The sequence below is a fragment of the Cricetulus griseus genome, chromosome 2 (assembly GCF_003668045.3).
Source record: "Cricetulus griseus strain 17A/GY chromosome 2, alternate assembly CriGri-PICRH-1.0, whole genome shotgun sequence".
NCBI classification, from domain to species: domain Eukaryota; kingdom Metazoa; phylum Chordata; class Mammalia; order Rodentia; family Cricetidae; genus Cricetulus; species Cricetulus griseus.
This window is the reverse complement of record NC_048595.1, coordinates 336990356-337015969: the sequence shown is the minus strand read 5'-3', so window position 1 is coordinate 337015969 and position 25614 is coordinate 336990356. Positions and strand designations below refer to the sequence as shown.

Here is a 25614-nt window from a genome sequence, read left to right as displayed (position 1 = left end):
GAAATAGTTCAAAATTTAAATAGTTATTTATTTTAAAAATGTATATACATACATATATATACACACACACACACACTAACATTTACAAGTTAGGTAAAATACAATCAAAGGTAAATCAGTTCTGTACATTCTACAGAAGTAATTTTGCAATTCCTTGGGTTACTAGCAATTTCATATTAGTAATTTGAAACATCCTTAAGATTTAGTATTGTAATAATTCCATTCTTCACTTTCTAGAGTTTGACAGGAGACAGTCAATATCCTGAAGGATTTCAGAAGTTCTTTTCAATGCTACTGATACACTCTCTTTATTAGTTACTTCTATTGAGGTTTCTGAAGATTCGGATGTACAGTCATCAGAACACTGTTCGTTTTTCTTGCTAGAAGTCCAGTGGAGTACACCACTGTTTTCCAGGAGCCCTGAGTTACTTAGTTAAGGAGCTCCCCTCACAATTTCCATTATATAATCTGATTTTCAGGTAATCCGAAACCTGGCTTCGGTATGAAAATATTTCTCAGTTGCAATGACTATCTACTGAATTGATGATCCCATTGGGACTTCAGAGTTTATGGAATCCATCCTTATACATAGGGAAACCAGTCATAGTGTATGGAAAGTGGGGAATTTATGAGTTTGGATAGAGGTTTAATGGCAAAGAAGGAGATGGAGGTTTAGTAGGAAAGAAAAGAAAATTTCAGTAACACTTCTTAACCTACTAACATAAAAAGGGAAAAACAGACAGATGATAGGGTTAGATAGGGAGTGCATTTTTTAATTAATAAAGATCTAGAGTAAAAGGCAATTTGCCTTCTCTTGCAGAACTAGTTTATTATTTGAGTAAGGTTGTATAACTATTTGCTCCCAATTGAAACAGTCGCTTCTAGTGAGAGGAGGGAGCTCACGAAACTCAGAAGTAGATCAAATACATAATGCACAGGAAGAATATGAACCTTACAAAGCTCAGGAAGCTTCTAAAAGTTATCAAATTCCTAAGGTCCCTTTCTGAGGCTGTCTCCACAGGAGCAGCTGTTGGTGAGAGGTAACTCTGACTAGGTGAACTACTTATAAGTTGTGCAGCAAACTCCAGGGATGCAGTTTTTATGAATTGTCGGCAATCCTGGGCTGTTAAGGAGGCTGCCTTTGGGTCATCCTGCTTCTGTAAATTCCATCTCACAACCACACTCCTGTTAAGTGATCCCAGTAAACTCAGTTCACTATGGTGGACTTGGGCAAAACTGTCTCTTTGGTCTGTTGTTGGTCACCTATACGGGGTGAATAAATGTCGAATCATATCTCCCCAGGAAAAGTCACACAATAGTAAGATTACAGAAAAATGAAAAAACAAATTTAGATGAATGAAAAGGGTTCATAATAAAAGTTACAGACATATTTTCAACAGCTATGATTTAGATAATTATATAAGAGAAAAAGTCTCCAAAAGAGATCTTAATCCTACTTCATAATTCCTTACCCAATTTAAACATAAAAGCATAAACATTAACCTAACATCTATAACAAGAAAATATCTGACTCAGCAAAACTCAGCAACATGCATGTATGGATTAACAGTCATAAAGTCAAGTTACAGTCATTATTAAGCCCAGATTGAAATGGAATACTTCTGTAAATAATACATTCTCTTAAAAGGATACAGTTAAATTTCTGTATTTTCTCAAGTTCAGAAGCAACAGACCTATGAAAGATAAAGGATGACACTGGAACATGAGTTCTTACCACATATGACAGAAAGGGACAGAGACAAGTATGAGGGATGACTATAAAACTCTAGTAGAGCCCCTTATGTGAATGTTCTATCTTGTCTTCCCCACCAAGTTGGAACACTATACAAATACTATAATGACTACCTCTGAAAGATGAGTGAGGACGTTGTCTAAAAACAGTGTTTTATTCAAGTTACTAAGAAGCTGAATCAATAAGCTAATGATGGCAGGTAGGAAAAATACTGAAATACAATTTATTGTGCAATTGCTTCTCTTCCTTCAAACTACAGTCTTTGGCAAGACAGAGGATGGTGTTCAGAGCTGCTCCTCACTGCTTTCACCGGCAGCTGCTATCACCAATTGCACTTTTACTTTCGGTTTTATTTTTGGAGACAAAGTCTCACTATGTTGCTCTTGGCTGGCTCAAACTCATCAAGATCTACTGGGTTCTGCCTCCAAGTGCTGGGATTAAAGGCATGCACCATCATGCATTACCACACCTGACTTCCTTCTTGTTTTTTTCAAGGCAGGGTTTCTCTGTGTAACAGACTTGGCTGTCTTGGAACTCACTCTGTAGTCCAGGCTGGCCTCAAACTCACAGAGATCCACTTGCTTCTGTCTCCCTAATGCAGAGATTAAAGGTGTGTGCCACCATGCCTCGCTTCCAGCTTCATTTCTTAGTATGTCAACAGTAATAACCCTCTTTCAGCTTTATGTAAACAAGGCATTTACTAAAAACAAAAACAAAACCAGCTATCACTTGAGCAGTGCTTAGTGATCAGTTTTATAATCCTATGCCATTTCCCTTCTTCCCAACGGCTTTATGCAACTTTCCTGCTCTGAGTTAGAGTTGAAGGATGAAGCATCTTCAAAGTTGGATCCTGAGATGGTGGGCATACTAAAATCACCTCTACTATCTCCATTTGATTTATTCTAACAGGTATTCAGCCAGACAAAGGATATAAATCAGGCTGTGTGTGAGCATTATCCTGCTATATTGCTAAGTCACCTTAAACTTCCTTTTAAAAAGGTTACTAGATTAGGCTATGCTATAGTTCAGTAGAGTATTTCCTTATTATAAGCCTTTATCTACTTATACCCAATAACCAATACCAATTATATTTCCCTACTATAAGCCTTTACCTACTGAGCCATCTTGCCAGCTCTTGTGTCTTAGTCACTGTACTACTGATGTGAAGAGATACCATGACAAAGGCAACTCCTATGAAAGTAAATATTCAACTAGGGGCTTGCTTAAAGCTTCAGAGGCTTAGTCTATTGTCATCATGGCAGGGAGCATAGCAGCCTGCAAGGCAGTGGAACAGTAGCTGAGTGTTATATCCTGATCCACAGAGAAAGGCTGGATCTGGTATGGGCTTTTGAAACCTCAAAGCCCATCCCCTAGTGACATACTTTCTCCAACAAGGCCACACCTCCTAATCCTTATAATCCTTTCAAATAATTCCATTCCCTGGTGACTAAGCATTCAAATATATGAGCCTATGGGGGCTGTTCTTATTTAGACCATCACGCCTTGATACTAATTTTTAAGTATTAACTGGCTCTTATTCACAGATTAATTTTACAAGAAATATAGATACCAATTTTCTTTGTGAACAGGTGATAGATGTTTGGGCGCCTGTCTTGGACTAGTCTGGGTCAGTCTTCTGCACCATGATGTTACTGCTGTCACGTATCTAAAAAGAACACATTACAAACATTTGATAGGGAAATTCATTAATTTGTATAATTAATTTGTGCAATAACAAAAACGAACTAAAGTAAAAAAAAGACAAAAACACTTTGATTCTAAAATACTATGTAGCTAAGGAAACACAGAACTTCTAATTCTTATGACAAGTGTTAGAATTACACAGTGTGCTACCACACCTTGTTTTAGGATTTCTATTGACACCCCCCCAACTCCCCTTTGCTGGGTCCTTGTCTATGCTGAGGAAATGCTCTATTACCTAGCTATACTCCCAGCCTTAAATTGTATACTTTCTATAAATACATAAGAAATGAAAAAAATCAGCAAGACAGTTTCAAAAAAAAAGGATAAGAAAAAATTTTAAGTGAGGCAGTAAAATTATCTAAATCATATATATGAGACACAGATGAGATAACCTTTTTACATCATTCATAAACAATAAAATAATTTTATTTATATTCATAATATTATAAAGAAAACATCTACCTCAAAACAAGAAAGGAATACTTGCAGTTCATTTAAAGCTCAAATTTAAATCTCTAAAACATTTGCCAAAGGTATTATCTTTTTGAGAGAAATTGTTTAAAATAGCAACTGAAAGTTGGAGCATTTAGACCAAAACAAGACCACCCAACAGAAAAATAAATTCAAGATGTTAAGTAAGCAGTTTTGTGAGTACTGACAGGTGAAGTTGCTGTAATGTCAAGATGACTACAAGTAGAGCCACTACAACAACAGTGAACTACATCAACAGAAAAGTTACATTCCTAAAAACTAAGTTCAAGCTTCCTCCCACTTAAGAATATCTATCAGCTAGTTCTACTGTTTTATTCACAGACATATATACAATTTCAGTCACTTACAGTCATTTGTAAACTACCTGTCTTTCAATTTCGTTAAGGAATTAGAAAAGCTGCTAACACAACTGGCCATACTCTTCACAGCCAGTCAGACATGTTGGAAACATTATGTTGAAAAATCACTTGGATGCTAATAAATGTTTAAAGCCAACTTGATATGTTTCACTATATTAAATTTCAGTGTAACTGAAAACTCTGAAATCTGGAAAAACTAAAAATGCACATAACATTTAAGTTACATTTACGCTCTATCAGTTGAAACATGAAAATAAAATTGCTCGCTGGGTGGTGGTGGCGCATGCCTTTAGTCCCAGCACTTGGGAGGCAGAGGCAGACGGATCTCTGTGAGTTCAAGACTAGCCTGGTCTACAAGAGCTAGTTCCAGGACAGTCTCCAAAGCCACAGAGAAACCCTGTCTTGAAAAACAAAAACAAAAAACAAACAAACAAACAAAAAAACAACAAAAAAGAGAAAGGAAATAAAATTGCTCTTTTGTACCTGTCATATGCTCCAGGACGCTCAGTTTGAATTAACTGATCCTGTCCATCAGGAAACGTTAATCTGCACCAACCCAAGTTGAGACCTTCATTTACCTGAAGAAGCAAAAGGAAGAGGCAAGTTTTATCACTCTAAAACTAAAAACTAAAATATTAGCAACCTCTTTAAAAAAAATAAAGGCGTGGATGAATCATCACAAATTTAGTTTGAAAGACTGTACTTGAATAGGTTGTGAGTATGTATAAGTCATCATTCAACAACAATTATCAGAGAATACAAATGCCAATCCGTTTTTTTCCCCCCTTTGGTTTTTCGAGACAGGGTTTCTCTGTTTAGCTTTGGAGCCTGTCTTGCAACTTGACCTTACTGTAATGTGCTTTATATACATAGAATGACTATTTGTCATACTTTTCTGATTTTTGCTAGGAAATTCACTGAGATCAATAAAGCCTCTTGACAGGTCTCTGGCACCCAAATGGTGGCTCACAATTGCCCATGACTCTAATTCAATGAACTCAGATGCCCTCTTTTGATCCTAAGAGCTCCTGTGTGCACATGGTGCACATAAAATTACACATATATACATATCAGAGAACCCCAAAACATGATAATTTGAGATACAGTAGCACTGTTTTCTGTCGATAAGTAACCAATCAGGATACATTTCACACTGCAGATATCGGATATTTGAAAACACCCAGAAGATAGGATCTTGAATCATAAAGAAACGATAAATACTTGAGATAGATAATAATAATATATATTACACACATATAATAATATATATTACACACAAGATCAGAATGATATCTCATATGTGACAATTCTCAACCTGTGGGTCACAATCCCTACAGGGGTCACATATCAGAAATTCTTCATATCAAATATTTACATTAAAATCCATAACAGTAGCAAAATTATACAGTTATGAAGAAGCAACAAAAGTATACATGGTTGGGGGTCACCACAACACGAGGAACTGTATTAAAGGGTCATAGTATTAGGAAAATTGACAACCGCTGGTCTTAGGCATACTCACTTGTCTTTTTTCAGCTGAGGAGCTGAAATTCCAATTCAGCGTTAGAGTGACGCCATCTAAAAAGACAGCGTGAACTTTGTCATCAGAGTAGGCAAGAAATCTCCCCACACTGGGTATGAGTGATTCCTTCAGAAGTACAGGCAAATTATTGTTAACATTTACTCCAGATACCTAAAAACAAGTAAAAAAGATAGCACAAGGCAAAGCCCTCTATGAAAAAGATTTAAATAAATGAACTTTGAAGCAACTCAAGATTTTTATTGAAAAGTTGACTGCTACAGAACCTTTGTCCATATTTTAACTCTTCAAGAGTTACACATCCAAAACTGTCTACCTAATAAGATTAAGTTCTAACATTTCTGTAAGCTACCATCCTGCTATAACCTTTACATAAGCAAAAACTGAATTATAACAGCATACAAGTTTACAATTAAATGAGTATGGATCCCCAAATTAATGTCTAAGAATTATTTCCTCTAAGCCAGGATTAATAAATTTACTTTTACATTTATAAAATTAAAATATGATACTATCATAGTTTGTATTGACAGTGCTTTTACATAACTGAAATTCAATCAATTCCCATCTCTCCTCCTCCATTAAAACAAACAAACGAACAACTGGACAGGGTAGCTCACACATAATTGTAATTTCAGTACTTGGCAGGCTGAGGCAGGAGGACCTCAAGTTTGAAGCCAGCCTGGGATATGTAGTAAGCTCAAAGGCTAGCCAGGTCTACATAGCAAGATTCTGCATCAAAAGGCCAAAGAAAAATAAAAATGGGCTAGTATAGCTTTGTGACAAAGAGTGAGTGATTGGCATGCTCTGAGCCGAGGCTTGAATCCCAACAAGGTGGGGGTGAGGATTACATACAATAAGTATCTATGACACTAAAAGTAAAACATAGGGGCAAAGGGTGTGCCTACGTGATAAAGAATATCTGTACAGTATATACAGTATGCCTTGAGCTTAAAAAAAGAAAAGACTGGTTTTCCAGTCTATGAGGTAGGTATCTTTCTCTCTTTTAAGTATTCTGAGACAGGGTTTGTGCTGGCTGGTTTTATGACAACTTGACACAAGGTAGAGATTAGAGGGGCTCTCAATTGAAAAACTGTCTTCATAAGATCTTCATTTTCGGGGCTGGAGAGATGGCTCAGAGGTTAAGAGCACTGACTGACTGCTCTTCCAGAGGACCTGGGTTCAATTCCTAGCACCCACATGGCAGTTCACAACTGTCTGTAACTCCAAGGTCTGACACCCTCACACAGACATACATGCAGGCAAAACACCAATGCAAATAAAATAAAAATTAATTTAAAAAAATTTTCATTTTCTTAATTAGTGATTGATGGGGGAGAGCGCAGCCCATTTGGGTGTTGCCACCCCTGAGCAGGTGGTCCTGGGTTCTATAAGAAAGCAGACTGAGCAAGCTATGAGGAGCAAGCCAGTAAAGCAGGACCCCTCCATGGGCTCTGCATCAGCTCCTGCCTCCAGGATCCTGCCCTGCTGGAGTTCCTGCCCTCACTGCTTTTGATGATGAACTGCTATATGGAACTGTGAGGGAGATAAACTTACTCCTCAAGTTGCTTTTGGTCATGGCTTTCATCACAGCAATAGAAACCCTAAGTCAGGGTTTCTCTGCATACACCTGGCTGTTCTGGAACTTGCTCTGTAGACCATGCTAGCCTTAAACTCAGAGATCCACCTTCCTCTGCCTTCCAGACCCCCAGTGATAGGCTTAATGCTGTGTACCACTACACCTGGCTCAAGGTAGATATTCTCTTGAATAAACAAATTTGAATGTTACTAAGAATTTCTCACATGATTTAGATGAAAGTAGTTTGAATGTACAAGTATGAATCCAAACAACTAACAGTCTTGCTTTCAGCATACCATTTTCCAGCAGCAGACATGATAGTTGTGGCTTAGTGAAAGCCTTGTCTTGGCACAATGCTGAAGAATTCTGTGAACATAAAAAACATTTGATAAGTGTTTGCAAATAATGACATTTTCTCTATTTTCAAACACCTGGTTCTGTAAGGCAAAGTTTTTCCAACTGAGTTGACTGTGGCAACTCACTTTCCCAGAAAGTGTTAAGTTCCTAGATGGAGCGACCATGTTCTCCCTCTTCTCTATCTGGGCTAGCTAAGGAACTCCATGGATAATTTTCAGGTGCTCCTTTAAAACTGTTCAATTAGTTATTTGTAGTGTATGTCTGTGCACTCATGTGTGCAAGTGAGCAGTCACATGTGCCATGGCATGTGTGCAAAGGGCAGAGGACAACTTTGTGGATTTGGTTCTCTCTTGTAACGATAAGTCTTTCTGCCAAGGTGCCCGAGCCCCACCGCCACATGGGTGCCCGAAATAACACAGAGTCTTATAGTAGTAATTACAATGCTGCTGGCCAATGACTAGGATTTCTTATCTGCTATCTATATCTTAAGTATCAACCATAATTATTAATCTATATATTTTATAAAGACTTATCTGATTGAGGACACTGGTGGCATGCGTCCTCTCTTGTCGAGCTCACATTGTGGCTCCCAGAGAAGAGAGGAGGAGGAAGAGGATGAGAGTGATTTCCTGCTTGTTCCTGCTTATATTCTTAGTAGGCCTGCTATCTCACTTCCTGCCTGGATCACAAGATTTTTTTTTACTACATTTCCTAGAATCCCCCTCGATTCTTAGTCCCACCTATCTTGCTTCCCTATTGCCAACAGTACTTTATTTACCAATCAATAAGACAAACATATGCACACAAGGACTACTCCCATCACTCTCCTACTTTATGTGGCTTCAATAGGTAAAGCTCAGGCTACTGGGCTTGCACAGCAAGCACCTTCCTTGCTGAGCCTTCTTGCTAAAGAGGTGACAGAGTCATATGCCCAAGAGGTTTAGCATAGTCTAAAGATGGCAAGAAAAGCAGTTAACTATGTGTAGGATTTCAAATAATAATTTCCGAGCCTGTTAATAATCTGTTTTGGAAATTGTTTACAGATAACTTCATAAAAACAAATTAATTCAACATTGTGTTTCATTTATTTGGGTGCTGTAGATTAATCAAAGAATTTTAAAATAGTGAAATAAAGAACTAACCCACACTTTTATCTTTAGTACATTCTCCTAAAACTTTATTACTGTGAAAACAAGAAAGTGGGAAAATTCCAAATGTTCCCTCAAACCCCCAACTTCATTAAAGCAACCATAACGATGCTACACTTGTCCAGAGAAATGGCACTGTAGTCCTTCTCAGGACCTGCTCACTTCCTGTTTATCCAGACTTAACTTTCAAAGCCAGAAATACTCTTGTAATGACATGGATTACTTTTTAAATTACGAGACCAGAAAACTAGACAGATTTGTAGCAAAGACACTTATTTCCATTCCACCCACTGAGTCCTAACCTTAAGCAGAAGAAACACATCAAGGCATTCAGAAGCATGACTTTTCTGTTCAGTTGAACGTCATGAACTCACCTTGTTGCCTGCTTAATCAGAGAACGTACAGACAAGAGGCTTCCAGGTCTGTCTGGAGGGAGGTTATTTACGGAATAAGTTTTCTCTTCTCTCTGAAAGTTTAAAACAAACAAATCACAAATAATAAATCTGGCCCTTATTACTTAATTATTTTTTTCCTTGAAATATACATGTGTGTGTGTCCCTTACCACTTAACTATTTTTTTTCTTGAAGTATGTATGAATGAATGTATGTATGTATATGTGTGTGTGTGTGTGTGTGTGTGTGTGTGTGTGTGTGTGTAGGTATGTCTGTAGTACATGCACACATCAACAAAGCAAGCAATTATTTTAATATTCTAAAGCCCATAAAACCTACATATTTTAGTGGTATTTTTATGATGCCTTTCTGGTGGAGGAGAGATGCATGCTACTGTGTCCACTTTTTATGTGGGTCCTGGGGATCTCAACTCAGGTCCTCATGCTTGTGTGGCAAACATTTTACCCACAGAACTATCTACCTACCCCCAATACATGCTTTTTACTTTGCAAATATTAATTAAAAGTAGTATAATGATTCAAAGGTAATGCTCTGGGCTTTAGCTTTTTTAATCTACAAATTCTATGACAGAAGAAATTTAGCTTCCGATATAAACAAACTGTTTAGGGTGTTAATGGTAACAGTGGGTGTGACTATAGTAAAAATAAAGTGACTGGGGGCTGGAGCGATGACTCAGAGGTTAAGAGCATTGACTGCTCTTCCATAGGTCCTGAGTTAAATTCCCAGCAACCACATGGTGGCTCACAACTATCCGTTATGAGATCTGGTGCCCTCTTCTGGTATGCAGATATACATGGAAGCAGAATGTTGTATACATAATAAATAAACAAAATCTTAAAATAAAAAAAAAAGGTGACTGATAATTCACCAGGTGTCAATGCTGAGAGTAAGATTATATTAATTCCATGGTGAGGAGTGGGAAGTAATGTCACATAAAACAGCAAATTTCATATATATATATATATGTATATATATATATATATAAAACTTTAGAAAGAACTTTTAATCAGAACTTTTGAATTTTCATAGTTAGCTTACCTTTTCTGATTCTTCTTGACTTGAATAATATGTAAAATAGCTACCAAAATAAGTTCCTTCTGACTTGAAAATGGATCCATCTCCAGGATAAATCTCTATCGAGTTTACATTTTTATGGGTAAGCCTAAAGTAGAGAAATAATCATTTTTTTAAAATCAAGACTCATGTTTCTATGAAAGCAATCATTAAAACAACAAAATCCCAAGCAACAACCAAAAACAGAGAATAGGTAATTCTGAATGAAAGAGAAACAGAACATACAAAAGTGCCTTATATGTATATTTCAACAACTAAGCTCAGAGCTTCTAGAATTCAGAGAATCCTGTCTTCATATCCCCAATGCCAACCATAGGGACTAATACATAAAGAGTCATCAAAGCAAAGTCTATGCATAGCAGTTGAATACCACACTTCTAGGTTCTGAAAGTAAGACCATTCCTTAACAAAAATAATTGGTGTAATTAGTACCTGATGGCTAAAATTAACTATCTGTGTTAGATATATTACATAAGGAGCATCCAGGTATAATCAAAGCATCCGTTACATACAGCATGAAAATTACTTTTATTAGAATAGATATATCTTTTATATGTTTCTGGGACCATCAAAATGGCTCAGCAGGTAAAGGCACTTGCTGCCAAGCCTGATGCCCTGAGTTGAATCCCTAGGACCCACATGGAGGAAGGAGAGAAGTAACACTGGCAGGTTGTCCTCTGACTTCTACATGCTATTGAACACACACATGTTGCCATTCCCAGTAAAAAAAAATAAGTGCAATTTAAAACTTATGCTGTCAGAAGTGGGTGGGTCTTTATACAGGAAAGGGAAAGTCTTCTAGCAACCAAAAAACATCAGGTATGCTTTTCTAGTATTATTCATGGACGTAAAGATACATCTAGCCAACACTGTATTTCAGTAACTAGACAGTTACTCTGTGGTGGGGAAGGGAGAATTCAGTGGAGTAGTATAGATGCAGAGCAGCCACGAAAGGAATGATGTCCTGTGACTGAATTGGCCTTAGGCTGATTCCATGCTCACCAGGGAACACAACTAGACCTTCTAATACCCAGAAGGATATCCTAAGTCCCTGCTACAAACATTCATTTACCAGCAAGGTTGACTTTAAATGGCATTGGAGCTGCCATATAAGTCTTGTAAACATGTTTAGTTCAAGTCATAAAACCTCTGTGTGAACTAATAAAATTAGTTTCGTGACCTGTAAAAGTAAAGAGAAAATACAGGAGCCCAGTTGACAAAACTGTGTCTTTCTAAGAATTGGTTTGCAAGTATAGTCTCATTCCCACTTTGAGTTAAGAAACAAGCAAACAAAACTCTCAGTGCAACACAGGAGCCTGGCCTGTATGTAATACCCTTACTCCACACACAGGAACCTGACCTGTATGTACCACCCTTACTCCATACCAGAGGATCCTGACTTGTATGTACACCCTACACCGTACCACAGGAGCCTGACCTGAATGTAATACCCTTACTCCACACCACCTTCACAAGCTCAGGATAGGAATACTCTTCTTCATCAGACTGTCTTGGTAACAGTGAATCACAGAAGTTCCACCTGTGAAAGATAAAGTATGAGTATTAATTTTGGTTGTTCAAAATAATTGCTATTAAAAGTCAACAAAACAGCTGGGCGTTGGTGACACACGCCTTTAATCCCAGCACTTGGGAGGCAGAGGCAGGTCGATCTCTGTGAGTTCAAGGCCAGCCTGGTCTCCAGACTGAATGCCAGGATAGGCTCTGAAGCTACACAGAGAAACCCTGTCTCGAAAAACAAAAAAAACAAAAACAAAAACAAAAAACAAACAAAAAGAAAGTCAACAAAACAGAGCCACCATAATGCTTATTTCTTGCCTAAGTAAATGTGTGTGTGTGTGTGTGTGTGTGTGTGTGTGTGTGTGTATGTATGTATGCATTAGAGAAATTTAAAAGCAAGTCTTACTTTGCCATATATCTTTTTAGTAATTCTCAGTAATCTCATTAATGGATCTCAGTATGATGTAAATTTAAATTTTTATTAATCTTTAAAATCTACCCTGAATTCAAACTACAAATTTTTACTGAAATATCTATGGTAGGCCAGGCATAATGTTCTACGCACTGAGAATTTAATGTCCCCAAAGCAGGTGTGTTTTCTGTCCTCAGTGGAGACTTCCTATCTGGCAGTGTGGTAAAATCACCAAGTCTAGAGAGAGGGGAGGCAGTGAGTGCTATGGGCATGAATAAGGACCTAGCTTATCGACAGACTTTGAGAAACCACTCCAAGGCAGTAAGGCTTGAGCTGAGACAAGGAAAAGAGGTGGTGGGGAGGAGGGCAAAGTTCCTGTTGGAGCAAAGAGCAAGAGCAGGAGCAGTAGGGAAAGAGCCCGAGTGAGCACTCAAGTAGTTCAGCAAGCACAGGGAAATCAAGGACAAGAATGATGGCAGAGGTGAGGACTACAGAGAAGGAAGGGACCATGAAAAACCTGCTGAGCCATGTTAAGGAAATGGATTTCACCTAAAGCCAGTCAAAGAAACAATTTAGAAGCATAAAACCTCTTCTGTCACATATTTATAATCCTGGAATTTCCAGTTTTAAGTAGATAATTGTGGCAAGGCCAAGAGCTATTCCTGTATTTTGTTTTAAGTAAAAATGTATACTCAGAGAAAACCTAGGATCAAATTTCAATTCTACAAGTGCTTCTTTATCATTTCTGGATCTTAAGCTCCTCTATGAAAGGATCATAGCAATTCTTGTAATAGAGTCACTACACCAAATGCACAACTAGAACAGTGTCTTGTAAGTACTTTGTAAATGTTAATTTACAAAAAAAGATTGACTGGAATACTTATATAAAGTTCATGTTGCAAATGTTTAACTATTATTCATCTTTGAATGGAAGTTAAGTTTTGACCTAGCCATGAAGGTGTCCATATACTGAACCCTTTTGAAAAAGGACATACTTTAGTCAGTCAGCTAAAAAATAGGTAGCCTTTGGGGCTGACAGCAACAAAAGAAGCCATCATCAAAACTGTTGGGTCCATGATCTATCCTGTGGTGTCATGGGCAGGTCCATGGTCTATCCTGTAGGTCATAGGCAGGTAGGTCCATGGTCTATCCTGTGGGTCAAGGGCAGGACCATGGTCTATCCTGTGGGTCATGGGCAGGTCCATGGTCTATCCTGTGGGTCATGGGCAGGTCCATGGTCTATCCTGTAGGTCATAGGCAGGTCCATGGTCTATCCTGTGGGTCATGGGCAGGCCCATGCTCTAGCCTGTGGGGTCATGTACTCTAGCAACCAGCCAGAGGTTTCCCTATAGGCTTTCTCCCAAAGAGCTTTGAGCAGGCTCCTGCTCTTCTACACTTTGGCTTAGAGGCCAGCCTGGTCTATAGAGTTCTAAGGCCAGCCAAGGTGACAGAGAGACCTTGTCTCAAAAAACCAAAACCAACCAAACAACCCACCAGAATAGTATCAGATCATCTAGAATGTTATGCTCAGGTAAAGACGGTTCTCCCCAGATCTTTCTGAGCAACAAGCCACTCTTGCTTTACCTGTGCATGTGTGGAGCAGGGCAGCTGAGTAACAAGGCCCTGGGAAGGACGGAAACCTCCTTTCCACTTTCTTCTGGAGTGTCAGAAGTTACAATTCCACTTGCAGGGAAATCTGCATCAATTTCAGACACAATGCTAACTTGGTTGTAAAAACGAAGTGCTAAAGACAAAGGGTATTTCCACTGCTCTGGACAGGAGGCAATAGACCAACACTGCTTCACCCATGTGTACACACATCTGTGCTTTGTACTTGGGGAAGGCAGCTCCTCCCTCCCCTCAGCTCCATGCACACAACATATGTTTGCTGAAGCTTCTTTAGATTTCAAGATCTGGTAACGAAGTTCGTCTTCTTTATTCTTTAATCTTTGTCCTGATAAACTTCCACATGTGCAGATTTTGCTGGTCTTTCCAACTAGTTTATCTTTCGGGACTCGATTATTTGTTTCGGATAGTATTACAGATGAATCTGGCTTTTGGCTTACTTTACACAAAAAATGTACTGTAAATTCACGCTGAGATCTGGGCAGGCAAAGGTATGCATGTCCATCTAGGGATGTTATCTTCACAGTGCCACTCTCTGAATATGTGATGCTGTCATATCTATCAAGACTAGGCCATTTTACTTCTGAGAAATCAATGAAGATATGCTGAATTGAGAGAGGAAAAATAAAAACCATGATATTTTCTGTCAATGATCATTCTTTTCATAGTTTTAATATTACAAGTATTTTGTAAGAAAGAATTTATATACTTGTGTTTTTACTATCTAGGAAATAAAAACTGGAGTTAATATATGGGTTTTCAGACAATACTGATGGTAATAATATTTCTCTTAGAACACACACACACACACACACACACACACACACACACACACACACACACAGTGAGAGAGAGTGAGAGACAGGAAGAAAGAGGTATATACCATCTGATCAGTGCTAAACTTACTTTGAATTAGGAAGAGTTGGATTTACAGACCACTCACCCCAAAACTCTAATCTGAAAAAGCACAGACATGAAGGAGATGAAGGAGAACCTGGACTGTGATATGCTGTACACAAGCAATTGAAGCTTACATGGTATGGAACTAGTGAAGAAGTCATTGAGAAAACAACACAGATAACACAAAAACAAATTCAGTATTTAAAAATGTCACATGAGCTAGAAGAAAGATGAGAATTATTATTTTTAAGTGGGAAGTTTTATTGGGGGAAGGGAAGGGACTGGAGAAAAGGAAGGGAGATAGACACAGACAGACAGACAGACAGACAGACACAGACATACACACAGGGGGGTGGGGTGTCGGGGAGGGGACTGACAGGAAAAGTCTTGTCTGCCCTTCAGAGGAACAACAGGAGAGGCAGAATTATTTTTTTTAAAGTGGTATTGGAATTAGCAGACAGCATTAGGGAAATGCAGTATTATCAGATGAACCAAAAAGTAACATGAAATATCTGTCCTAGAAGGTGCCCAGGACAACACTGGCTAAAGTAAATTCCAGATGGCTTTAAAAATAATTTAAAACAATTCAAACACTCAAAGGGAAAGTGACCCTACCAAACAGCAGACTCAAAACAGTTAACAGTCTCTTTCTGCTTTTCATACAAAAAAAAAATCAGCAGTACAATATTTTAAAGATCAACTACTGTATATAGTTCAACATTTCAACTTCCATCTTTATTAAACCTTCATTTTACTAAAACTGTTGTCAAGAAACCTCTGTACAAAGCCACCCATATCAGAATACTCATGTTAGGAGAAGTGTTTTGTGCAAGGAGAAACAGTTAGGAAAGCCCACTGCCCTGTGACCACACTGCAGCATTGGAGCAAATAACACTGGGAAAAAAGCCCATGGAGTAAGTTACAGTTTACAACACTTTACAGCTCCTCTGCCTGCTAAGGTTTGCATATGAGGTGTCCTTCACAAAGGTGCAGGTGTTAAGTGGGTGCGAACTACAGGAGGAGGGGGACTTGCTGAGAGGTGACTGGACCATGAAGACACTAACTTCCTCAGAGGATTAATCCACTCATGAGTTCACAGATGAATGGGCTACGCTGGAGGAAGGAGATCTCTCACTCCCTATGCTTCCTGGTTGCTAGGATTTGTTTCCACCTACATTTCCCGCCATAGTGTTCTGCTTCAATGTAAGCCAAAAGGGATAGGGTCACATGACCGTGAACTATGATCTCTTTTCGGTTGTTCACCTTAGGTATTTTGTTGTAGTAATGTACACAGATATAAGACTACTAACACAGCTACAGCACAGTATGAACTTACTCAGTAAGGAGGCAAGAGAGCACCGGAAAGTAGTAGCAAGCAATTAACAGGAGCAGCTGGGCTGAGGGTGTGGCTCAGTGGTGAAGTGCCTGGTTACTAAGTGTGAAGTTCTGGTACTACTACCAAGGCTCATTTAGACTAGGCTCAAGTCCTAACTTTCCCACTTTGAAAAATTTCACAGATAAATCAGGTAAACTCTTTGAAACATAGTTTTCTGTCTGTATAAGAGCTGGTAACTCAGGAAATATTAGCAGATACCCATACCTCACTGGTACTACTGAAGTTCTGGTTTGTTGGAGACAGGACCTAACTACATTGCCTACGTTGGTCTCAAATTTAGGATGTCAAGTGATCCTCTTGCCTCAGCCTTTAAATATTTTTAAGATTGGCTGCTAGATGAAATAAATCCTTTTCTTCCCAAGTTGCTTTTGGTCAATGTTTTATCAAAGCAAACTAAGCTCATATCCTATTACACATCGACAGACACACAGTTCACTAAAATGTGTTTATGGAATTTCTTAATATTGAGACACATGAGAATAAAAAAATGATGATTTGAAATGCTATAACCCTTGGCTACAAGGAAAATGCTAAGGAGTTGAAATATGTGACTTCTATGTTCCTTAGACTGGTGAAACACAAAGGCCTGTGCATTCTGTAGCATGTGCCTATTTCCAAGTGCTAAACCAACTGTTTACAATCAGCCTGTACTCAAACATTACTTATAAAAATGTGGCTTTAAAACATACCTTTTTTCTTTCAGGAGGTATGAGGCTTTCAGATAAAAAAGGGCATGTAGCTGAAGAGTTTCGAAAATCGAGGGCTCGCTGTACTTGTTCCTAGAAAAAGAAATGTAAAATTTCTTTTAAATGAAAATCAGTTTAGAATAAGAAAAGTCCAGAATCCTAGTTTATACCCTTCATAGCAGCTTCAGCAACTTCTTTGTATTAAAAAGAGTATGTTGCGATATTACTTACTCGGTAGGTGCTAATGACAAAGTGTGTCCGTTGACGAATCCTCTCTGGTTGTTGTAAGGGATGTGTTGAAAGATGAGGTGCCCTTTCAAATAGGAATTCAGAGCCACAGGGCGAGAGCTGCAGTGTGGAGCCATCGGCATACTGCACCTGCACCGAGTCATCTTCATAAAGAACCATGCGCACTTCAGCTGCCATGTCTGCGCCTGGGTATGCCACACTTCAGCACAGGCTAAAGGAAATGGGGACACAGTAGCACAGGCAGCTTTCTCAATGCTCCAGAGTTCCACCAAGCTAGACTCATGCATTGCCTAAGCCCATAACGGTGACACACTGCTACTGTGCACACTCTTGGTGGAAGAGCAGTGGTCTCACCTCAGTGATCTAAAAGAACTTCCTTAACAAAATGCCTTGAGTAACCCCCTGAGTAACGTTACTCCACTGTTAAAACATAATGAAGGAGAAGACAGTTCACAAAGTCACAAATGTCCTTCTAAGTTTTGTGGTTTTACTGTTCCTCAAGTTTAATTTTTGTATATTATATGCTCAGGGTCTCATTTCAGATAAACCAGTTATATTTGGTAAGAAAAATGTAGCAATTTGAACAGGCTTGATGGTTCAGCGTGTGAAGGTGCTTGCCATGCAGGCCTGATGGACTGAGTTGTGTCCCTGGAATTCACCATGGAAAGCAAGAACAAAGTTATAGCAAGCATGTGCATGCCTGCACTCACACATCATAATACATACAAACAACAACAATAATAAAAATAAAATAATACAAAAAATCAGTTTTAACACCTGCAAAAGACAGGCTGAAAGCAACAATTAAGTCTAAGGAAAAAGACCATTGAAGAACTACAAATGCCACAATTTATTGTCCTTCAGTCTGGCATTAGGGAAGCAGTTAGTTAATCCAGTGTCTTCAATTCATTCTCACTTCTTGAATTCTATTTCTTTCCTCCAAAATGACTCTGTTTTCAGTACCTGTGTGGTGCAAAGGGGAGGTGGGCTTCATTTACACTCTACTACCAGCTAGGCAGATGCCAAGGGATGTTTGTTCATTTGTGAAATGAGAGGGTTACAGGACTGCTGTAGGGTTAAGTGACAAAATACCTATGACAGTGTGTAGCACCATGAAAGCCACCTTGTAAGGTCTCTATAAATATTATGAAATGTTAATTCTTTTCCTACATGAACCCTATCTGCCTCTATATTATCCTCTCCAAGTCAAGTGATCAAGTCTCATCTATTGAAAGCAACAAAATACTATTCAGGGATAATACTTCCCAAGTTTACGACCACTTCTATCAACAAACCTGTAAAGTACAGTAAACCCCTCATTGCCAATATTCTCTTGCTAATCATTATATTACAATCCAACTTTCTCCTCTACCATTCCACTGGCATTGTTTCATAAGCCCAATGTCTTCATACACTCAATGTCTTCAGTTGTCCTTCTACTAGACCTAGTCAGTCTGTAACACAGTTGTGCATTGTCCCCTCTTCCAAACTCTTCCCTCTATCCTACCTCCAACCCCACTTTGGGCTACTAAGGTTTTTTTTTTTCCTCTGCTTCTACTGCTGTTTTTACTTTAAACATTCTTATTCGTTACCTAAATCAAGAGATTCTTTAAGACCTTACCTTAATAACACTTAGTACGCTTTAGCCTCATCTTTTGGTTTTGTTTTTAAATATGCAATAAGCTATAAATAACATAGGCTAACATCTTATGTGGCGTATGTTTGGATGTAAGTAAAGGTTTGACTATGTGCTGTCTCTTAATAAGATTCACACAGTTTTAATTATTTTCTCTCTCTAAAGAATTTCTAAATCTACTCCACTCTTTGCAGAGATTTCAGCTAGAATCTGATTAAACTAGAACAAAGGCACTCCCACCTAAATCAGACTCCTGTAACATCCCTAAATTCACTCTTTAGCTGAAACCCACCAATCCTATCCATTTGCACACAGAATGAGATCTATATTCTTATACTAGAGCCTGCAGAAGCCACATGATCTAGCCCACATTGCCTCCAAATGTCACCTTGTTCAGATCACTTTAACAACATCGGCTTTTAAAAAATGTTCTCGAAATAGGTATTTTCCACCTCAAAATCTTGGTGACGTTCTGTCTAGCTTGTCTTCTCCTTGGCTTATCACACCACAAATTCCTGGTCAGCATTCAGGTCTCAACACAAATACCACTTGCACAAAGGCTCCACTTTATCCACTAAGCTAAACTGCTCCACATATTCATATCCTAGTTCACTTTTTGTTCTCATAGACTTCATCAATATCAAAACAGAATGGACCTCACCTGTCTTACTCACAAATCTATCACTGGGACCTAAAAGCATTAGGTAAAGAGTGATGTTAGGCGAATATACTTGCATCAAATAATGAGAAAGTGAACGTTTACCTTCTTTTTACCTGTGAGTTTGCCATAGGAGTTAACAACACCTCTGACTTCTCGATGCTTTCTTCCTGTAACAAGTTTGCTGCTGATTTTTTAAAATCTTGCTTGAATTTGGTCTTTTACCTCCTTTTGTTGGAAGCTCACCTCTTAATCCCTACAACTAAGCTCTTTCTCCTGTTTCTTCTCTCTCCAATGTATCCCAATATTCCTGTCACAGTTAACTTCCCACAAGTCAGAGGCACTGACTGCTTTATATCACTCGTTTACATACTTGCCAAATGTCAATAAACAAATACTATGACAATAGGTGCAGATACACACACACACACCTGTACATACTTTACGTGGTATTTTAAAAGAAAATAGATATTGACACATAATTGAAAGTCTGTGTTTTCTGATACCAGACTGTGAAATGGGATCACTGTCTTTGCATCTCCCATATAACAACTTCACTTCAGTTATTATATAAATAATCAAGCATACACTGGAGAGTGTAGTGTTTAAAACTCTTGGTGCTACCAAAGGACACCATAATCTGGTACCCAACCACTCTTTTTGGCCTCCTCTGCATTGTTTTATTCATGTTTGCATTCTCACTATTCATCACATTATGTCTGGTATAACGAACTGGAAAACCTCATCCAGACCGCCGCCAAACCTGACACTCACAGGGCAGGTCTCGGCTGTGAAGTTTCTTTCCACATCGAGAGGAGAGCAACCACGGCCGACCTCTATTTTGTCCGTACCGTTCGTGACTGCTTCTCCGGGGTTACTTCAGGAAAACAGTAACTATCGATGAAGGAAAAGAATTTCATCTGCAGAAGAACATGGACACAAGAAGTGTTTCGATTGAGGCGCCCGTTCAAGTCCTGGTGGCTGGGGCAGCAGCGGCGAGCCGGAGGGCCAAAAGGAAAAAAACAAAACAGGGAAGTAGCAGTTTGAACCTCCCGCATCAAAAAAGGGACGTCTCTGGAAAAAGCGGGACCGGAAGTCCCGCCTCTCTCACGGCGAAGGGTCGGACCGGAAGAGCATAGGTTTTTCCGGGTCGGACCCTGCTCTCCACATAATGGGTGTTCAGTCCTCCTGCGGAAGCGTTGAAGCACGGTAGAAATTAGGTTTGTGGACCACCTTTCTCCCCTACCAGGCAAATACTAACGCAAGGATGAGGTTTAGCGGAGTGACTAAATTCTTAAAGGTAATCGTGGAGACTTTGTTTTAAGAAGTGCCAGGAAATGTCTTTTAATTTTATTGCCTTTAGAGGTGTACAGACAGCCTACTATCTCAGTAACGTATGAGGCAGATTTGCCCAATTCATTGGGAGTCAGGATGGGGATTGAAGAATGACTGGGAAGACAAAATGATCATTTGATTAGTTGTGGGTGTTCCTAACACACACACACACAAAAAAAAAAAAACAAAAAAACAAAAAAATACAGCGATCTATAAGAGCATATAGTAGATCGAGAAAACATTTCCACTGAAATCTGAAGGGTTTTTTTGTTTGTTTGTTTTGACCATGAGCTCAGAGCAAAGTGGGCAAAACATCCACAGGGACAATCCATATGACCTTAGCTTGAAATCTGGAGTTTTAAATAGGTGCTTGGTTAGTACAAGCAAAGGTTACGGTTTTGTGTTATAGCAGTCCAAGGGAAGGATGCTTTCCCTTAAAGGGGCTGAAGAGTGTTGGGAGGAAGGAAGCCCAAGCACTGGGACCAGATCACTATGGATGGATCAAGTGTTAAGGGAATTTTCTGATTCTGAATTATTAAGAATATATCTAGGCAACTATTTTTTAAAAGTTTTATTAGGTATACTTGTTAGGTGCAAGACCTTTAAGGAAAGATAACAGCATCAAGGGGCTGGGAAAAAATTAACTCAATTAACCATTTGAAAAAATATACTGATATGCAAATTGTTCCCAATCTTATGTATTTTTTGTTTTTTGAGACATGGATTCTCTGTGTAGCTTTAGTCTATCCTGGAACCTGCTATGTAGAACAGGCTGGTCTCAAACTCACACAGATCCGCCTGCCTCTGTGACCTGTGACAGTATGTTTTATACATTGCACAGTTGTTTTCCACCCCTGCCCTTTCCCCCTCCAATGTTTAAGACCTGAATGGAATTTTTACTATGGGAGATTTCATGAATTTCTGAAAGATGTCTGGAATTGCCGATGGAGAATAGATTGTGGGCAGCAAGGATAGAAAGAAGAGTGCAGTAGGCGGCTTTTGAACAAATGAGAGAAAATAACCCTTAGAATGTAGGTCCTCAACACTAAGGAGACAGCAGCTCCAGCAATTATTTAGAATTAATTATATTCTTGGGAATTACTAGACTTGGGACTTCAGAGAAAGTAAGACTCTAAGATTGCACAAGTTTCTGATTTGGGCAAGTGGGAAGGTAGCAGAAATTATAATTTACAAAAAGTTTGAGCTGGACTCAAATTTTCTAAGCTCACTTGGTGAAAATTAAGATTTGGCTGGAATCGGGAAATACCTAGAGAACAATGGCTGTTGCATGCAAATTGAAGATTTAAGAATGAAAGGGTTGGGGTGCTGGAGAGATGGCTCAGAGGTTAAGAACACCAGCTGCTCTTCTTTACCAGCATTAGAAAAGGTCTTAAATCCAAGAACCAAGATGCTAGCTTCCATTATTGGAAAAGAAGAGCAAATATAACCCAGCATGAGAAGAATATAGGAAAATATAAGACAGTAAGTAAATAGAAGATACATAGAGACACTGAATAAGAATGATTCTGTGAGAAAAAAAAAAAAACCCTGAAAAAAAAAAAAAAAAAAAAAAAAGAACACTGGCTGCTCTTCTAGAGAACCTGAGTTCAATTCCCAGCAACCACATAGTGGCTCACAACCTTCTGTAACTCCACTTCCAGGGTACCAGACACTATTCTGTTCTCCCTGGGTACCAGGCACACACTGGTCCAGACAGACAGACATACAAAATAATTTTTAAAACTGAAGAATCAGGTAATGTTAAGAGAAGCCTACAAAAGCATTGCAGAAGAGCACAAAGCTAATTATTGTGTCTTAGATGCCTAGATGTTTTAAAATTTGTTCAGTATTGCTAGAGAGAAAGCTGAAACAAAGATCTATTAGGTTTAGTGAGGCAGGGGCCAGGGTCATTGGTGATTTCAGTGAGAATCATTGCATATAGTAGGAAAGAAAACAATGGATTTGAAGAACAAATAGGGAGACAATGAGAGGGATAAATATGGGCCACTTGAGAAGAGTATGTTCTCTGGCCCAAGAGAGCCAGATTTTACTTTTTTAAAAATTTGATAAGAATAGCATGGGGTACAGCGCATGGGGGGGGATTAAAAGAAAACAAAAAATAAGCATCATTAACCATTTAATAACAAAATTTAATAATTCACTAAAGAGGCAGAAATGTCTAGTAAGGATGCTTCCTGTAGAGGAAGATAAACTGGATACAGATATATTTGTGTACATTTGATTTTTAATGTTTTTCCTGTAAAGCAACTAATTAGGTAATGAAAGGTTAGAGGAGGGATGAAGCAATTAAAAACAGACCAAGGGAACACAGCAATCACTAGCAGTACAGACAGGCTAAGTGACAGTGGTGATTCTGAATTTTCAGTGACACATAGCTCCCAGAACCATGGCTTCTGAATGCCATGTTGCACTCACAGGATTATTTTTGCTAGACCAACATAATAGGGCAGCAGCACACATGAGCTTAAGTTATTCCTGCCTGCCAAAGTAGTCAAAGATCACCAAGCTCAAAGTCTGTTTGTTGGTAAAATTGGAAGGGTATCCTTCACAAGGGATGGAGTCCCATCTTTACTAAAATTTGAGTTGTTTTTTTTTTTTAAAGATTTTATTTATTATGTATACAACATTCTGCTTCCATGTATATCTGCACACCAGAAGAGGGCACCAGATTTTATAATGGATGGTTGTGAGCCACCATGTGGTTGCTGGGAATTGAACTCAGGACCTCTGAGCCATCTCTCCAGCCCAAAATTTGAGTTCTTGATGAAAGATTCTGATAAGTCCTGAGGGAAGGGAGACTAGTTTGGTGGAAGGGGCTGTTTCTGCAGCAACATAAGAAGCAGAATTTGAGTGCTGCCATGAAACAAGAGCAGTTTAGGAACTGGGTCTTTCTAGTAGAAGACAAGCAGAAGCATTTCCTGGGAAGATTGCTAGAAACAAAGCAATGGTCCTGCCAACAAGGCTAGCATCACATTTGCCCTTTAAAGCCACTTTAAGACTGGATGAAAACATGTTAACTTGACAGCTGCTCTGTGTTCACCCCAAGAACCTGATGGTAAAGGGGCTTTTTTTTTTTTCCTTTTTGAGCTGACTTTCAGCCATAACAGGTTTCCCATAATCCTACCAAACACCCTTCTCATTAAATATGATCAAACTTTTTAATAATAATAATAAAAAACTACACTCACCTGTCCTCCATGCAGGTTACGATTTAGTGGGATACCTACAGAATTACCTGGTCAAAGACTGTCTGACTTTAAACTCTAACAGCCTCTGGAGATAAGCTCTATGGTTCCCTCAAGTATATGTCCTCCATCACTGTGACAAGCCCAGGCCACTGAGATATAGCATGTTCTTGCCTTCTAGTTAAGACTGGGCCAGAGTTCATAAACTGACTGCCAATTAAGACCAATATTTCTTTTGTCGTCACAACTCAAGACTGACAATGAATGGCACCAGTGCCTATGCTCACTGGAAAGCACTGTGTTCCCATTTCTACAAGATATTTATATTTGTTCCTAGTGAAGACATGCATTCTACAAGACAATGTGACACAGGACCAACTCATTACAGATTTAGAACCAAGACAATAAATGCAGCCGCATGGCTTCTTCCTGTTTTGGTATGCCCAAGCCCAGAATCCAGCCAAAATGCTGTGAGAAGTTCAAGAGAAATGAAGCCATCTGCAAAATGTCAGTGCACCTAGCTTTAGTCTTCATGGCCACAAGATGGCTCCAAGCATTACAGCCCCCAGCTGCTCAAGCTATCACCATTCCACTGTTTTCACTACTAAAGTGTTCTTACATTTGATAGGGATCGAACTTAATTAAGGCCTCTTCTGCATGCTAAGCAGATGATCTAGCACCATTAGACCCTGCCTGAGTAGTTTTTTTTTTTTATGTAGAATCTACAATGCATGTAGATTCTGTTGATAAAGTACAGTAACAGGTGACAATGAGGTGAGTGGTTAAATACTGGATGTTTACACAGTGACCACTAAATGTCTAAAATATATGCAGCCCAGTTGTCTCTTGGTATCTATTTTTTAAAGATTTATTTATTATATATACAGTGTTCTGTCTGCATGTATGTCTGCAGGCCAGAAGAGGCCACCTGTTCTCATTACAGATGATTGTGAGCCATCATGTGGTTGCTGGGAATTGAACTCAGGCCTCTGAAAAAGCAGTCAGTACTCTTAAGCTGAGCCATCTCTCCAGCCCCTCTTGGTATCTGTTCTAATGTGCTATTAACTGTTAGGTTCCAAGAGTGCAGGCTGTGCTGGTATGACAAATTCCATAACATCCAACTACATATGTACTTGTTCTAGAAATTAATGTATTTGTTAATTTCCCAGGTTCATTCATTATTGAATTCACTTATTCAATTGGTATTGAATATCTTATCTATAATTTTTTTTTTTTTTTTTTTTTGGTTTTTCGAGACAGGGTTTCCTCTGTGTAGCTTTGTAGACCAGGCTGGTCTCGAACTCACATTGATCCGCTTGCCTCTGCCTCCCCAGTGCTGGGATTAAAGGCATGCAACACCACCGCCTGGCTGAATATCTACAATCTTACAGCAATTTGTCTTAACTTTTAAACCTTTAGTTTATTCATGTAAGCAAGCTTAACAACAAATTCTTTAAAATACCATTTCAAAAACTTAGGAGAACAAAACTAAAGTTTTATTTTCAAATTCTAATTTTAATATGGACTGAACAAACAAGCAGAAACGTGAGAAAACTAACTTTGTAAGCAGAC

General features: G+C 38.8%; 1 protein-coding gene across 3 annotated transcripts; it reads right to left on the bottom strand.

Annotated features, from left to right (window-relative positions):
• Positions 1 to 10: 10 nt before the first annotated feature.
• On the bottom strand, positions 11 to 20607 carry C2H5orf34 (chromosome 2 C5orf34 homolog). Of its 3 annotated transcripts, none has more exons than XM_027401404.2 (13): positions 20276 to 20604; positions 17190 to 17418; positions 16962 to 17051; positions 13935 to 14581; positions 11859 to 11960; positions 10385 to 10508; positions 9307 to 9398; positions 7724 to 7793; positions 5831 to 6001; positions 4792 to 4886; positions 3324 to 3419; positions 1654 to 1694; positions 11 to 420 (listed from the first exon to the last, which is right to left on the bottom strand). In XM_027401404.2, exons 2-13 carry the CDS (start codon positions 17382 to 17384, stop codon positions 227 to 229), a joined length of 1917 nt encoding a protein of 638 aa, XP_027257205.1. In that variant the 5' UTR covers positions 17385 to 17418; positions 20276 to 20604; the 3' UTR covers positions 11 to 226. The 3 variants fall into 3 exon arrangements, with proteins under 3 accessions (XP_027257205.1, XP_027257206.1, XP_035296471.1); XM_027401405.2 differs by having other exon boundaries at positions 20353 to 20604; XM_035440580.1 differs by lacking the exons at positions 11 to 420; positions 1654 to 1694 and adding an exon at positions 1816 to 2453 and having other exon boundaries at positions 20276 to 20607.
• Between the last annotated feature and the right edge of the window lie 5007 nt (positions 20608 to 25614).

What these genes read in the sequence shown, in the direction of transcription:
- C2H5orf34 (XM_027401404.2), bottom strand. Translation starts at nt 17,384, where the DNA reads ATGGCAGCTGAAGTGCGCATGGTTCTTTATGAAGATGACTCGGTGCAG. An exon ending in GTCAAGAAGAATCAGAAAAG is followed by an intron (nt 9,399 to 10,384) that starts GTAAGCTAACTA and finishes TTAAACTTTCAG; the next exon opens with AGAGAAGAGAAAACTTATTC. An exon ending in GAAAATACAGAAATTTAACT is followed by an intron (nt 421 to 1,653) that starts GTATCCTTTTAA and finishes TAAGTAACTCAG; the next exon opens with GGCTCCTGGAAAACAGTGGT.